General features: G+C 43.2%; 2 protein-coding genes across 3 annotated transcripts in view; both read right to left on the bottom strand.

Moving 5' to 3' along the window:
* Positions 1 to 4,858, bottom strand: part of Ube2w (ubiquitin conjugating enzyme E2 W) — a 48,810-nt gene extending 43,952 nt beyond the window's left edge. For both annotated transcript variants that reach the window (XM_052175915.1, XM_052175916.1), the window contains exon 1: positions 4,775 to 4,858. In XM_052175915.1, coding sequence (XP_052031875.1) covers positions 4,775 to 4,789 — 15 coding nt within the window. In that variant the 5' untranslated portion in view covers positions 4,790 to 4,858. The remainder of the gene's footprint in view (positions 1 to 4,774) is intronic.
* An 8,470-nt stretch (positions 4,859 to 13,328) lies between these two features.
* LOC127679779 (cAMP-regulated phosphoprotein 19-like) lies at positions 13,329 to 13,719 on the bottom strand. The gene has a single exon (XM_052175399.1). The coding sequence runs from the start codon at positions 13,687 to 13,689 to the stop codon at positions 13,351 to 13,353; it is 339 nt and encodes a 112-aa protein (XP_052031359.1). The 5' UTR covers positions 13,690 to 13,719; the 3' UTR covers positions 13,329 to 13,350.
* Positions 13,720 to 15,323: the final 1,604 nt, after the last annotated feature.

Raw genomic sequence — 15,323 nt, 5'->3', positions numbered from 1 at the left:
ACCAAACTTCATAAATTCTTTATTACCTACAGATGTACAAGCCTCACTAGCTTTCAGAACTTGTTTTCCAATCTGTTTCACTACTTAGTTACTATATAATTTTGAAGAAGTCACTTCTCCAAATAAGTATCTTACAGAAACTGTTAAATCACGATATAAGAGTTACCTGACAAACTGCAGTAAAATTCAGATAAAAAAAAAAGTACTTAAGCAAAGTTTTACAAATACATACATTGAACAACTCTTTCACCTATATAATGTGAATATGGATTTTAAAGTATTTCTGTGTAGCTATTCAACGTTGCCACTAAAAATCTGTGTAACAGATTTCCCTGAAGTAGAATTAATTAAAGCAAAACTTGTTATTCCTGGGTGCTTCAAGTGGCAAGTAATGAGCGTCTTTGTTACACTTACAAGCTTTGTTTACATTTAAAAGTTTAAAGCACTGTCTTCCTGCTTTCATGAAGTCACTGGGAAGGGGTGGCTGAAGGGTTAAACATCTATACACTCTACGATAAACATACAAGTGACAGATTACAGAAATAAAAGGGACAGAGTCCCTGCTGCTTCCGTCTGCCATTTACAGAGAACGGAGAGGGAGGAAGGGGCGCAGAGAGTAACTGGTTATCGCAATTGCACTGTTCACAGTTGACAAGCATAAGCTATTATGCGCTAAAATCCTAACATCATAACCATATAAGGGTCAACTTAGAAAACCACACCAGAGAAAGTTTAGTAGTCCACTACTTTATTCACTCAGCCACCTTATCCCAAGTAAGTTAAAAAAAAATGTTGACACAGGGCCACGTTATGTAGCCCTGGATGTCATAGAACTTACTATGTAGGCCACACTGGCCTAGTACTCAGAGATCTTTCTGCCTCCGCCTCCCACGTGCTGGGATTAAAGGTTTGCACCACCATGCCCAGCTTCAATTAGGTAAAATTTAAAACTTCTAGTTTAAAAAGAGTCTGAACAAAATGGCTAAATACTAAATTTGAAAATATGTATGAAAATCAGACTAAATATTTCATAACATGAAATGAAATATAAGAAATGGAAATATATATAATACATATATAATACACACATACTATGAAAAAACAAAAATGCAATTTTAGGGTTTGGCTAAAATTAATACACTAGTATTGTTATACTTTACAAGCTTTTCAGAATCACATTTTAAAAGTAACAAAATAATTCTTCTGCAGTATATAAGAAAAGTTTTAAACTCATTTTCCAAAAGCCACTAGCACTGAAACCAGTATCTTTTCACTTAATCTTTTTTGGGGGGGGTTGGGGGGTTGGATATGGTTTTTATCAAGACAGGGTTTCTCTGTGTAGCCCTGGCTGTCCTGGAACTCACTCTGTAGACCAGGCTGGCCTCGAACTCAGAAATCCACTTGCCTCTGCCTCCCAGAGTGTTGGGATTACAGGCATGTGCCACCACTGCCTGGCTTTTCACTTAATTTTAAAAAAAATTTTTGAAATAACAAAATTAAGTTTATGTCTATTTTTTTATCATCTACCATTTTAAGTACTACCGTTTAGCAAATCATTCTTTTAAGAATGAATTCTTAGGGCTGGAGAGATGGAGCAGCTGCTAAGAGTGCTTGCTGCTCTTTCAGAGGACCCAGCGCCTACAAGGTGACTCCAGTTTCAGTGGATCTAAAGCCCTCTTCTGGCCTCTTCAGGCATACACAGACATATATGCCAGGCAAAAATGCTCATGCACATAAAACAAAAATATATCCAAAAAAGTTTTTTTTAAGAAAAAATTCTTAAAATATTATCTCACTTGGTGATTTCTGGTTTTGCTTTAAACAGAACTAGTATTCGGAAGCGGAGGTGAAACAAAATGGGAAGGATACATCAGAGTGTGCAATGTTCCACACTGAACTGTACACTGATGAATGCTAGTAGCAGCAGCTTCCCCACAGCACATGGGCACCAGAATAAAATCCTGCATCCCTCAGTCCGAGGCAGCTTCCTGGCTAGGTTCTTCCAGCTGCAACACCATCCTCTGAGTGTGCTTAGTGTGAACAGAAGAAAGTTGAGACGCACTGGCAGGATGCACGACAGCAGAGTCAGGCCCAGTGGACAACCTGGACTCAGGACACCCGGACAGGAAGAGCTCAAATGTGAGGGAAGCTGAGGGTACCCAGCAAGAGCCTATTTCAAAGAATGAAGACAAAACACAAAAGAGCCAGCTGAGTGGTAGTGGCGCACACCTTTAATCTCACTGAGCTCTCGGGCAGAGGCAGGCAGATGTGAGTTTGGGGCCAGCCTGATCTACAAAGTTCCAGGAAAACCAAAGCAACAAAAACATAAAAGTAATTATAATCTCAACTTTAAAGTCCATATTCTCTAGTCAGAATGAAGACTCTCCTGACTTGGTTTTACTACATTTGAAATTAAAAATTATTCCACTGTTATCAACTAATCAAACTCCCATATTACATATGTACAGTAAGCATGTTTTTAAAATACAGCAGTTTAAGTAATCTCTTCTTTAGCAGTAATAATTTCCCCTATGGTAAGGTATGGAAATCTCATCTTACCTAAAAATACTTGCTGAGTTAATGAACACATTTGATCACTTATAGTGTTATGCTTAATTACGTTATCTGGAAAAGAGCTAACTTCTAATGTAAAGATGGTCAGGAAATAAACTTTGAGCAAAGATACCAAAATGAAAACCACACCAAAGAGTGAGTCTGCTATGGAGCTGAGAGAACTACTCTTGAAGACCCTGGTTTGGTTTCCAGCACCCACATGCAGCCGCTAGCAAGCACCTGTAACTCAGATCCAGAGCAGCTGTGGCCTACACAGGCACTTGCACATGCACAGCCCCCCCCCCCCCCCAGAGACGACAACACACACACACAAGTAAGAAATAAAAAATAAATCTGTGTCAAAATGCTACTATTTCCAGGAAAAATTATCAGATATTTTGAAATACATATAAGGTCAAGATTTAACTTTAGAACAGAAAGGATCGGTTCCCACTCTAATCACACAAAAGAAAGAGGCTGCTACTCTACAATATTGGTTGAGGCACAGAAACAGGCATAAAAGCATTTTCCCCACTGCTGAAGACAAAGTAAATTCCAAAAATACCAATCTCTCTTACAAACAAATCTGCCTTTTCCAAATACTTGAAGTGTAAAAGCTAACCAGCTCTCCTGCCAAATACAATCACAAGTGTGGATTTTAATCTTCATTTTTAGTCTTAAATAATGCCTGTATCTTAAAAGAGATCATCTTCAAGTGTTCATAACAAATAATGTCTTAATACAGATAAAAATCTTAAAGCAATCACATAGCCCATCCGCTGCCCAACTGGTGTTCCACAGTTCCTTTTTTGGCCTCAAATGACGAAACTTCTCTAACGTCTCTGGAGAGACGAGTAAAGTATAATGTTTCCTGAAATTGTTCTCGCAGCACCATTTTGTGACACCTCTTCAACTAGAAATGCAACTAGCAGTTTTATTGTTCTGCAGGAGAGACCAAAAGGACAAGCAAATGCAAAAAGAATAGCATAAGGAAAGCAGATTCAAATTAGATCAGGAAAAGTGGGGAAATGCGTAAGAATGAAAACCATTTCTAGCACAGAGAACACAGAGAACAAGATCTTGCTTATTCTTCTAGAAACAAAAGCCAAAAATTCTTCTAAGGAAAATGAGGTTTCTTTCTTTACTAAAGGATGATGTTAAAACTCCAAAAAGCGTTCCGCTGGCACTCTACAAGAGTTCTACTCTCTTCCTACGTGCTTTTAGCACCGCTAACCCTATCTGTAAATTAAACACCGGCTATAGATAATGCAATCTCTAGAAACTACAATTGTGGTTGCCATCTTTGCCTGAAAAAAAAAAACGAAATATTTTTCTGGGATTTGCAAGAAGGGAAAAAGGCATACATTAAGTTGGAAGGTAAGAAAACCACCGTCAAGTCAGATAGGGCACAGCTTACCAGACCTCTCCTACCAAACTAATGTTTTAAAGGTCTGGAAAAGAAAGGCAAAGGAACCACGGCCTTACCGATCCCGCAAGGGTGGGGCATCGCAAGAGAAAAAATTAAGAGGGCGAGTTTCTAGCGAGGCCGAGGAGCAGGCCCACGAGCTCGCACGCTGGGTGGCACAGGACGCTGGGGACGGGGAAGAAGGGCGGCTTCGAAGAAGAGACGTGGGCTGCCAGGGAATGCCCAGAGTGCGGGCTGACAGGAGGAGGCACCCACGGGGCACAGGATGAAGATCAGAGAACCAGCAGGAGCCCGGCGATCCGAAGCAGCGCGTGGGAGGCCGGGCAGAGGCCGCGGAGCGCCGTGGGCAGGCGGCCGTCCTCGGCGAGGCGCTCTCCGGCTGCCCCAACTCTGCCGGTCTGCGGCCGCACCGTCCCCGGGTGACGGCGGCGGGCACAGCTGTTTCTACCCCGCTGGGGAGCGCGAGGGAAAAAGCATCCCCGCCGCGACCGGGAAGCAGAGCGGCGGCCGTCCTCGCGCAGGGGCGCGGAGAGGGGCCCCCACCGCGGAGCGCACGCCGAACTTCGCCCTTTCTTCCCTCTCAGCCGCCTTTATGCCAGAACTTCGCGGCCGCGACTGTCCGCGGCCACCGGCAGACACCCCCGCTCGGCTCGCCACCCGGCGATCCCCCGATGCCCCGAGGTCAGGGGAGGTCTCCCGGAGCCGGGCCCAGAGGTCCCGGACGCCGACCCCGCGCCGACGCTCGCCCCGTCTCGGTGGCCCCCTCGCCCTCCCCGCTGCAGCAGCTCCGCTCACCTGCATTGACGCCATGATGAAACCATCCCCCCAAGGCCAGCGAGGCCCGAGACGCAGGGGGCGGAGCCGCCGTGCTCGCGTCACGCCGCGGGGGCCCAACATCCCGGGCACGGGGGCGGAGTCGTCGATGGGAAGGGGCCCGCGTGTCCGATTGGCTAGCGAGCGGGTGCCCGGGGCGGGGTGGGGCGGGGCAGGGCGGGCGGGGCGGGGTGGGGCGGGGCCAGCGCTTTAAGTATCTTGCATCCCAGCCAGTTTTCACGCTGGCCCACCCTCAGTGCCAGAGGAGTCGCTGCTCAGGATTGGACCCGCGGCGGTATGCCGTGGTCACGAAGCTGTTTGGATCCGCGGGCATTTGGTGGGGAGGGGGGGGATCTCATTTTGTTTTTCCAGCTACAAGTGTAAGGTTTATACGCCCCACGTCCCTCCTTCGTATGTCTTTTTTTACACCTACCGCGTTTTCTCTCCTGAGCCAGATACAACTTCGTCTGGAGATGCTTTCTCATCTTTGCAGACCTAGGAAGCTTCTACTTTAAGGGGCAGAAAGTCACAGATTTCTCTAAAGGACCGAATGAAACTGAGAGCAGGGCAACGCTGTAATCCTAAAAGGAAGAACAATTGGATTTGAAACGTGCTGGGAAGGGAAGGAGAGTGAATAATGAAGTTCCCATTTGTGTGCAATTTTCTAGTTCCCCAACCCTCTAAATTGTAAAGTCCAGGTATACTGTAATAGTCGTTGTTACATCAGTCTAACTTTGATTAGCAATTTGACTCTAGCCATGCAATCTCAATATAATATAGTTCATGTATTAACACGTAAACCTGTCATGCCTAGATTTCTCTTCAGCCTGTGGTGGGCAGTTGCAGGATCAGAAGACCTACGAGTGAGTTTGAGTAGGAAATGCTGAGCATACAGAATTTATTCTAGGAATGCACCAGTTCTGCCAGCAGTTATCAGAATTCACATTTTAAAAGCTCTTCCGGAACCGAAGATGTTGTTTGCTTATATACCAAACAAAAAATTGAAGGCTTGCACCTCATGTCCTGTCTCTAAAAGAATCAAAGAGGATGGCATGTTGAGTAGAAGGCTCTTACTTTACCCGAATGACAGTTTAAATCTTTGTTTTTATCAACTTGGCTTCATTTTTAGACATTTCTCTAAGATATAAATATAATGGTGATGTAGGTTACCACTCTTCACACTTAAGATAGATCACGATGTTCTCTGGGAACATCCATAAGGAAATGTGTTCAAAAATGGAAAAGATCTTTAAATATGCCAGTTATTCTATAGTATAATGTTCAAGACGGTTAATCTTCACCATGGAGGAACTTTTTCCTGGGGGTTTGCATGGCTTGGAATACAAGAATCCACCAGAAGCATATCCAGCATCAGTTCAGTTGTGTTGTTACCATTACAACATGGCATAAAGCGCCTACACAACCCAGTAAACGAGGTAAGCTTACAGGAAAGTTCTCAACCAGTCCTCCCAGAGATCTTTGTCCCTGTAATCTCAGGTTGTAATGTACCAGCTAACATTCATGTTGTTTAAAAGTTGATTCTTCTCAAAGGTGTAAGTGACAACGGAGACTCCACAAACATGGCATTATGACCTCATCGGAGTAAATAGCCTACTAGGCAAGGTCCTCAGAAGGGAGGAAAGCAGTTACAGGAATTTTGGTGTTGCTTACAGTAAAACTAATGTCTGGTCTCCACCTCACAGGTGTGCAAAGAATCCTCACAGGAGGCAAAGTCCATATTAATCCTAGGAAATTCTAAGCAGCTCATAACTACCTATCATCTTTATTCTTTAATTAATATATAATAGAGGTCTGGGATGTATAGTCCCCTGGAAAAGCCTGTGGTTAATATGTAGGAGACCCTGGATCTGATCTCTGAGCATGGAAAGCAAAAGCAGAAGTATACAACAAGCTGTTCCCAGCATACTCAGGAGCGAAGAATGGTGTAGAAGCTATTTCCAGTGAGTATAAAGTGTTCCTAAAACTCTTGACTGATGGCTATTTAATGGAGATGTTCACATTTTTCCCCAGAACATGGCTGATTAGTGGATACGGCAACTTAAAGTGCCTGATAATATGAAAAGGGGAAAGCCAGGCGGTGGTGGTGTATGCCTTTGATCCCAGCACTTGGGAGACAGAGGCAGGCTGATTTCTGAGTTCGAGGCCAGCCTGGTCTACAGAGTGAGTTCCAGGGCAGCCAGGGCTACACGAAGAAACCCTGTCTCAAAAAACAGACAAACAAAACAAATCAGAATCATTGTTTATATAAAATTTAATAATGGTATTCGGTTTTTAATTTCCACAGCAAGCAGAATGAGTATCAGCTGGCAAGCAGAGGCGGTCTTCCTCCTCTCCTGAGCCATTCTCACTTCCATTTCTTGTAAGAAGAAACAGGAGAGTGTATAATATGTGGGCAGGTATCTGAAGTCTCCCCTTCAGGGCAAAGTAAAGCCAGGGCTACTGCTGACTAGGGCAGCCACTGTACATTCTGACTGGATGGAGGAAATATGAGACCCTCTAGAGATATTGTAGGGCCCACAAAATGACTGCAGGACATTGCTGTAGTATTTGTAATGCAATGTAGTTAATAGCTGTCAGAAGCAGTCTGCTGAGGCTTTGCTTACAGAAGTCTAAGGAGGCAGAGTAGAGGAAGGGTCTTTTTGCCTGAGTCTATCTCCAAGGAGCTGTCCAGGGTTGGTCTCACCAGGGAAATGAAGGCATTCAACATGAAAAGCTGACTTGTTGGAGGTTACAAAGGGCATGAAAGGAGAATTGGAGGTTTGTATTCTCATCCTAGCCCTATCGTTAGCAAGCATAGAGAAGACCAGTCATCCCCACAGTCTATTTCCTTATCACTATGCCAAATTGCATAACCTTCATGGTTTTGTCTGGATTTCAAATTTTGTACAGCTAGTAAAACAAATAAAATTATTTATTTATTTTTATTTTGTTTTGCTTTGTTTTTTTTTGAGATAGGGTTTTCTCTCTTGTAATCCCAGCTGTGTACACCAGACTTACCTCAAACTCCAAAATTCACCCATTTCTGACGCCTGGGATTAAAGGTAGGCCCATAACGCCCAGCTTCTGAAAATTTAACTTTAGCCAGGTGGTGGTGGCGCATGCCTGTAATCCCAGGACTTGGGAGGCAGAGGCAGGCGGATTTCTGAGTTTGAGGCCAGCCTGGTCTACAGAGTGAGTTCCAGGACAGCCAGGGCTATACAGAGAAACCCTGTCTCAGAAAAACAAACAAACAAACAAAAAAAAAACCCAAAAAACAAAATCCAACCCCCCCCAAAGAAAATTTAACTTTTAAATAATTTGTTTAAAAAAAATGCTCTGTTTAACATATCATTCTAAGGGGCAGTAGTTCAGAGATGGGATATTCTGGCCTGGCATGCTCAAAACCTGGAGTTCCAGCTTCAGCACCGCAAAACAAAACAAAACAAAAACCCCAAAAAACCCCAAAACTTTAAAATACTATTGGAGTATCATTTTGAGTTTTAAATCACAGTAAGTATATTAAGGAATTGACTTCCTTGTAGTTTATGGAGAAATTTGGACTTTTAGTGGCTCACTGCAACTGCAACTGCCCAGCACCCTTGGCAAATAAAGTAGCAGGCAGCAGGTGTTCAAGGAAATGGTCAGAATTGGAAGTTCAGTCTCTAATGCTTATGCATTGCTTTCAGAGTATCATAAAATACAGAAATAGTAATTGAAACAAACCAGGGGCTACCTGGACTCCCTTCCTTTCCCTGAGTCTGAGACAGTCCAGGTCTATAGCCCTTGTGCATAATCCTTGCTTATTTTTCTCCTAGATTTCTTCAACTCTACTTTTAGTAATTGTTTGAAAAGGATGTGGTTCCCCCTTTTTTCCTATCAACTCTTTAAAAACCAAATGAGGGGCTTTCCATTTAGATCACCGCCATCATGGACATGAGCCTCATGAGTCTGTCAAGCTCTTTTTTTTTTTTTTTTTTTTTTTTTTTGGTTTTTTTTCGAGACAGGGTTTCTCCGTGTAGCCCTGGCTGTCCTGGAACTCATTCTGTAGACCAGGCTGGCAGCAAACTCAGAAATCCACATGCCTCTGCCTCCCAAGTGCTGGGATTACAGGCGTGCGCCACCACCGCCCACTCATCAAGCTCTTAAATAAAGCATTTGTATTGTGTGTAAAAATGAAATGAATATTTATCTTTATACCCACAGATAAGTGTACTCCTCATCATCATCATCAAGGAAACTAATCTTTGCAACAGACAAAGACCATCAGAAAACAACAACCAATCCAAGGGCAAAGCTGTACAGCCTAGCCCAACTGATACAATGACCACAGAACATCCCCTCACCTAAGACCCAGGGATCATTGCACAACAGAGGAGGTAAGAGCAGAGGATAGAGAATGATGGATAGATGCTATAAGACTATATCTCGTAGAAATACCAGAGAGGGCTGGAGAGATTATTCAGAGGTTAAGAGCACTGACTGTTCTTCAGGAGGTCCTGAGTTCAAATCCCAGCAACCACAAGGTGGCTCACAACCATTCATAATGAGATCTGATGCCCTCTTCTGGTGTGTCTGAAGCCAGCTACAGTGTACATATTTATAATAATAAATAAATCTTTGGGCTGGAAAGAGCAGGTACTGAGCGAACAAGGTTAGCCAGTGTGAGTGGGGCTGACTGGAGAAAGCAGAGGCCCTAAATTCAATTCCCGGCACACATGAAGGCTCACAGCCATCTATTCTGCGACGGTGTACTCATATACATAAATAAATAAATACATCTTTAAAAACAAATAAGAAATATCAGAGAAGCTGTGACCTTGAAGTCACATCAATATGGCTTGGTAAACATGGACCTGGACGAGTATGACACCAATAGACATGCTCAGGAGTGGGGAAGGATAGGGCCTCAAGCCTAGACAGAGAACTACAGGCCACTAAGGAATGCTGAGAGGGGAAGAAACAGTCTTTCTCAGGGAAGAACAGACCAATACCACGGGGTCAGCCCTGAAAACAGGCACTCAAGTAACATTATACAGACTCAGCAGCTTGTATTTATATATATAGGAACACACACACAAACACCAACAACAAAAGAAAACAAGCCATGAATGTGAACAATTGCAAAATAGGGGTTAGAAAAAAATCACCAGACAGTGGTGGCACACGCCTTTATTCCCAGCACTTGGGAGGCAGAGGCAGGTAGATTTCTGAGTTTGAGGCCAGCCTGGTCTACAGAGTGAGTTCCAAGACAGCCAGGGCTACACAGAGAAACCCTGTCTCAAAAAAACCAAAAACCAAAAAAAGGTGGGGAGGGGGAAGGGGGACTTCTGTGATCCCAGCATTCAAATTCAACAGGCACTTCAGAAGATGAGGTCAACCTGGCTAAGTACCAAGACCCTGGAGCGAGGGGGGAGGGGGAAGGAAGGAGAGGGGAAGAGAGTGAGGGGTAGGGGCAGGGAGGGCACAGCTGAGTGCTAGCCAGTCGGGAGGGAGGCTGAAGCAGGAAGATGGAGGTGAGAATTCAGGAATGTCTCTCAAAATCATTTTAAAGTAACTATTCACTGTTTTACATTTTGTGTTTCTGATGTGATTTTTTTTTTTTGTTCATTTGTTTTTTGAGATAGGGTCTCACATAGCCCAGGTTGACCTCTTTTTTTTTTTTTTTTTTTTTTGAGTACAGGAAACTTACCTTGAATTTCCGATCCTCTTGTGTAGAGAGCCTTATTGGGGTGCCTTGCTGCCTGGCAGGAGCCTGACATTGATCAAGGACAAGGGCTTCAGGCAGGAATCTGATATTAGGGCACGATAGGGAAGTTAAGTCTAGGCAAGAATCTGACCTTAGGCTGTAAGAGGGAAGTAGGTTAAGACAGGAATTATTTTCATCTTAGGGTGGAGTGAAAAAAGCAGGCTTCAGGCAAGGTTTGGGCCAGGACGAGGAGTTGGGCTCTGGTGTTTTGGTCATTTTTACACACCCTTGGAAACAACCGGCACTCTTGACCCCCCTTCCATGTGCCAGAATTTTAGGTGTGCTTTCCCAAGCAGCTCCCGGAGAACTACATTAGTTTACTGCAGTCTCTGTACCGAACTTCAGCCTCCTGCTGCCAGGGGTACTGTGGAGTGGAGAGGCTGTCTGTGCTTTGATTGCTTCACTGTAAAATGGAGTGTTGCAGATTTCTTCACAGCTATCCAAATGAAAGCTTTTCCTCATCTAAGTATTCCATCTACCACATTTGGTGGTTTACACCTACAATCCCAGGTGTGAGGCAGGAGGCTGGGGCAGGATGGTTGTCTGCAGTTCAAAGTCAGGCTGTTGTGCAAAGCAAATTCTAGATGAGCCAGACCTATAGAAAGACACCCTGACTCAAACAGAACAAAACCTTCAAAATTGAGCCCTAATTCACCTTTCTCTCTTTTTGCCACTATACCCACTGATCTAGCAGCGTTCACCTAATTTTCATTCCTGTACTGTGTCTTCCGCCCTATAATGGTTCTGTCTAAACATGCACAGAATTTTCTGCTTATCATTATCCCTTAAACAATATCAGTGTAACAACTGTTTACATAGCATGTTACATTACACAATGGTAGAGCTATTCTATAGTATATGGGAAGATAGGTCCTATGTATAAGTCCTATGTAAATAATATATCATTGTATATCAGGGCCTGGAGCATTTGCAGGATTTTCCTAGAAGCACACTGCACCACCTTTGGATACTGAGGGTCAACTGTGATACATGAATCATGCTATACGCATGAACTTGATCAGTGTTACACCAGTAAAAGTGAGACAGCCAGACAGTACATGCCTCCTGAAGGTAGTACAAGAGGAAGTAAATAGGATGTGTCATAGCTGAAAGAATCTAATTGGGACTTTTCTATCTCATGGTAGCGTGTTTGGGAAACACGGGCTGATGGAGCTGCGTGAATGAGGACTTAGGAATCATACCGCACAGCGACCAGCAGCCTTAGTCAGGTCAGGCACTTCATCAGACACATGAATCCGTTTCTTCCATAAATATCATAAAAGGGATAAGGATGGAAGGAAAACCTCAAGGATTAAAAGATCCTTAAGAGACAAAGTAAACAGATACAAAATGTTAGCTTCGTTTGGATCCTAACCCAAGCAAAAGAGTGGCAGAAGTATTTTTGAAGCACTGAAGATTTCCACACTGACTAGTTATTGTTAAAAAAAAAAATTAAGTAGCCATTGCCGAGGAAATGGTGGAGACTGGAGTTGTAAATATGCCATTAAACATATTGGCATAGCTGATGGTTTCTGGAGAAAAACAGTGAACAAAGAAATATTCAACAGTATGTAGCCAAATAAGAAATCCATCTGCTGTGTGACTTGTAATAGGGTTATGTCCCAATAATTTCACTGAGTAGACTGTAGCTACTATTCTTGCTGTTGTGATCAAATACAACTTAAGACAGGAGGAGCCGGCAATGGTGGCACACACCTGTAATCCCAGCACTTGGGAGGCAGAGGCAGGCAGATTTCTGAGTTTGAAGCCAGCCTGGTCTACAGAGTGAGATCCAGTCCTCTGTGACTATTGGACCAGGCTCCCAGCACTCAGGGCCAGCTAAGCCCTCCCACCCACCCCCCGAGGGTCGCACGGACTCTCAAAAGAATGCCACCCACTGGTGATCAAATGCTTAAACACTCAAGCCAATGGGCATGTTTTACATCAAACCATGCCATCTAGATCGTAATTTCCAAAAGAACACATAATCTTGCACTGGGAATGATGCCCATGGAGTCTGCTGTAGAAGTAGAGATGATGGCTAGAATTTCTGGTCAGTGGTTGTGATGTAATCAAATCACATCATTTTCCAAGAATTATTTGAGCCTAATTATTTAATTAGGTTGTTAACAGTTTTATAGACAAATGGAAAGAAAATCTCATGCACATCACATGCATTAGCCTTTAAAGGCAGGAAGATCTCTGATAGCTCAAGGCCAGCAAGGCCTCCATACAGTGAGTCCCAGACAGCCAAGACTACAAAGGGACACTTGTCTCAAATAAACAAACAAACAAACAAACAGACAAATGAAGGAAGAAGAAAAGAAAAAGGAAGGAAAGAAGGAAAAAAAGAAAGAAAAAGAAAGAAAAAGAAAAGGAAGAAAGGAGGCTATATACAACAAATGTATAGCCAACATTATATTAAACAGGGGAAAACTCAAATCAGAAGTAGACAAGATTGTCTACTTTCCCCATTGTCATCCAATATAATACTCAATGTCTTAGCTAGAGCAGTAATACAAGAGGAGCGAATAAAACAGTAAAGGGAGAACCAAAGGACTGTATGTAGATGGTATGATTCTAAACATAAACGATCCTAAATATATGCCAGAAGACTCTCGGAACTGATACCCACTTCCAGCAAAGTGGTTAACTGCAGCAAAATTACCACACAAAATCATTTGTCTTCCTGTATAGCAATGACAAACTAAGGATGAACTCAGGGAACCAGTCTCATCCACAGTGGCCTCAAGAACAATCCATAATCCTTGGACTACTTTTTTTTTTTGTTGTTGCAGGTCAGCTCTTTTAATCAGCCAGCCAGCTTGCTAGCAACCAGGGATGGTTTCTGCTGAGGGAGGTCCTGTGGAGTGGGAATGTGGTCACCAGTGACCTCTGTCTTATCCCGGGCTGCAGCAGGAAGCTGCTTGTTCTTCATCTTTGCTTTTGCCATGTTGTAGTCCCCAGAATCAAAATACTTTTGCCCTTTCTGCAATCTTTTTCTTAAAAAATCAGAACCTCCAGGCTTTTGTCCCAAATGAGGATACCTTGCTTTTAACTTTGCTTCTTCAGCTTTCTCTGGACTAGTTACTTTATCTTCCATTTCCTTTTCCTCCTCCACCGACGCTGCCTCCAGGACTTCTGTGGACATGGTGCTCCTTCTATCCCTGCGCCTCCCCTTGGACTCCTTCTAAAAGGAATGTGAAAAGTTTTGTTCTGAGACAGGGGTTCTCTGTGTTGCCTTGGCTGTCCTCGAACTTGCTAGATAGACCAAGACATTCACCTGCGTCGGCCTATGTGCTGGGTTGGTTTGTTTGTTAACACTAAAATATGGAAGAAAGAAATGGCCATGGGTTGTTAGAATAAATATTGCATAATGAGTGTCTAACTGAAAGTAATCTATCTGCAGATTCCATTCAATTCCAACAAAAAATTCTAGTGATGTTCTTTACAAAAAACAGGGGGGGGGAATTAATGCATAAGTGACCCCAGATAAGCAAAGAAATCCGGAGCAAAAAGAGTAAACTGGTCCTGTGCCTTGCTTGTTGCAGCATTGGGTGAGCAGTGCTAGAGAGCTGGCCCTGGCAGTGTGGGTGCAGGAGAGCAATCGGGCAGACTAATTCTATGACTACCCACATCCAGATCCAGGGCTTCAAGTTGGACCACCCTAACATCTACCCCATCTATGAACTGCAAGAGCAGGTGAAGGGGCCGGTTCTGCAGATACAAAGCTTCAGGGTCTCCAGGACACAGGGCAGCAACAGGATATCCGAGTAGAGTTTCTGTGAAGGTCTAGTATAGATGGTGTAGCAGAAGCCAGAGGCGTCAAAGCAGACCAGTGACCCATTGCAATCAACATTTGCAAATGAGGATGTGTGGACAAAGGGAATACGTGGGACACTGCAGCTTTCAGGCCAAGATGATTTGTATTTTGTTTATTTGTTGTATTTTTTTATTTTGGGAGGGGGAGGACAGATATGAAGGCATGGGGATATGAGTGGGATTGGGTGCATTATTGGAAATTTAGAAAGAATAAAAAGTTAAAAGGAAAAAATTTTTAAAATGGATACAGCTGGAAGTGTCATCATACCTGACTTAAAGTTATTCTACAGATATTACTCTGTAATATAAACAGTATGGCACTAGCACAAAAAAAGATGCACAGATCAATGTAATAGAAAGGGGGCCAAAATACAGGACCCATAACTACAGCCACCTGACTTTTGACAAAGATACCAAAATATGCATCAAAGAAAACACAGCTTCTTCAACAAACAGCTACCTGCATGAAGAATAAAAACTAAATCTGCATCTCTTACTCTGCACAAACATCAATTTGTTCAGTTCCTAGAACCCATATGATAGCTCAGGGCCATCTATAACTCTGGTTTCAGGGAGTCCAATGCTTTCTTCTGCCCCCAAAGGCCAACATGCATACATGTGGTACACAAACATACACACAGGCAAAACACTCATGCACAGAAAATCAAATACGAAACTAAATAGAGAGCTCTCAAAAGAAGGAATAGAAATGGCTAATAAGCATTTTTAAAATGTTCAATAGCTAAGTAATATTCACAGAAATACAAATGAAAACTATTAATTCCTTTGCACTTCAGTCTGAATGGCTACCATCAAGAAAACAAAATGACATCACATGTTTGTGAGGATGTGTGGAAACGGGAGTGTTCTCCAAGGTGCTGGGAGTGTAAACTGGTGCAGTCTCTATGGAAACCAGTTTGGAGAGTGTTCAAAGAACTAAAAATAGATGTACCATATGATCCA

The sequence above is a fragment of the Apodemus sylvaticus genome, chromosome 3 (assembly GCF_947179515.1).
Source record: "Apodemus sylvaticus chromosome 3, mApoSyl1.1, whole genome shotgun sequence".
NCBI classification, from domain to species: Eukaryota; Metazoa; Chordata; class Mammalia; order Rodentia; family Muridae; genus Apodemus; species Apodemus sylvaticus.
The sequence above is the reverse complement of the archived record's forward strand: the minus strand, read 5'-3'. Positions and strand labels throughout refer to the sequence as shown.

Coding starts and splice junctions, on each gene's coding strand:
- LOC127679779 (XM_052175399.1), bottom strand. CDS start 13,689: ATGTCCACAGAAGTCCTGGAGGCAGCGTCGGTGGAGGAGGAAAAGGAA.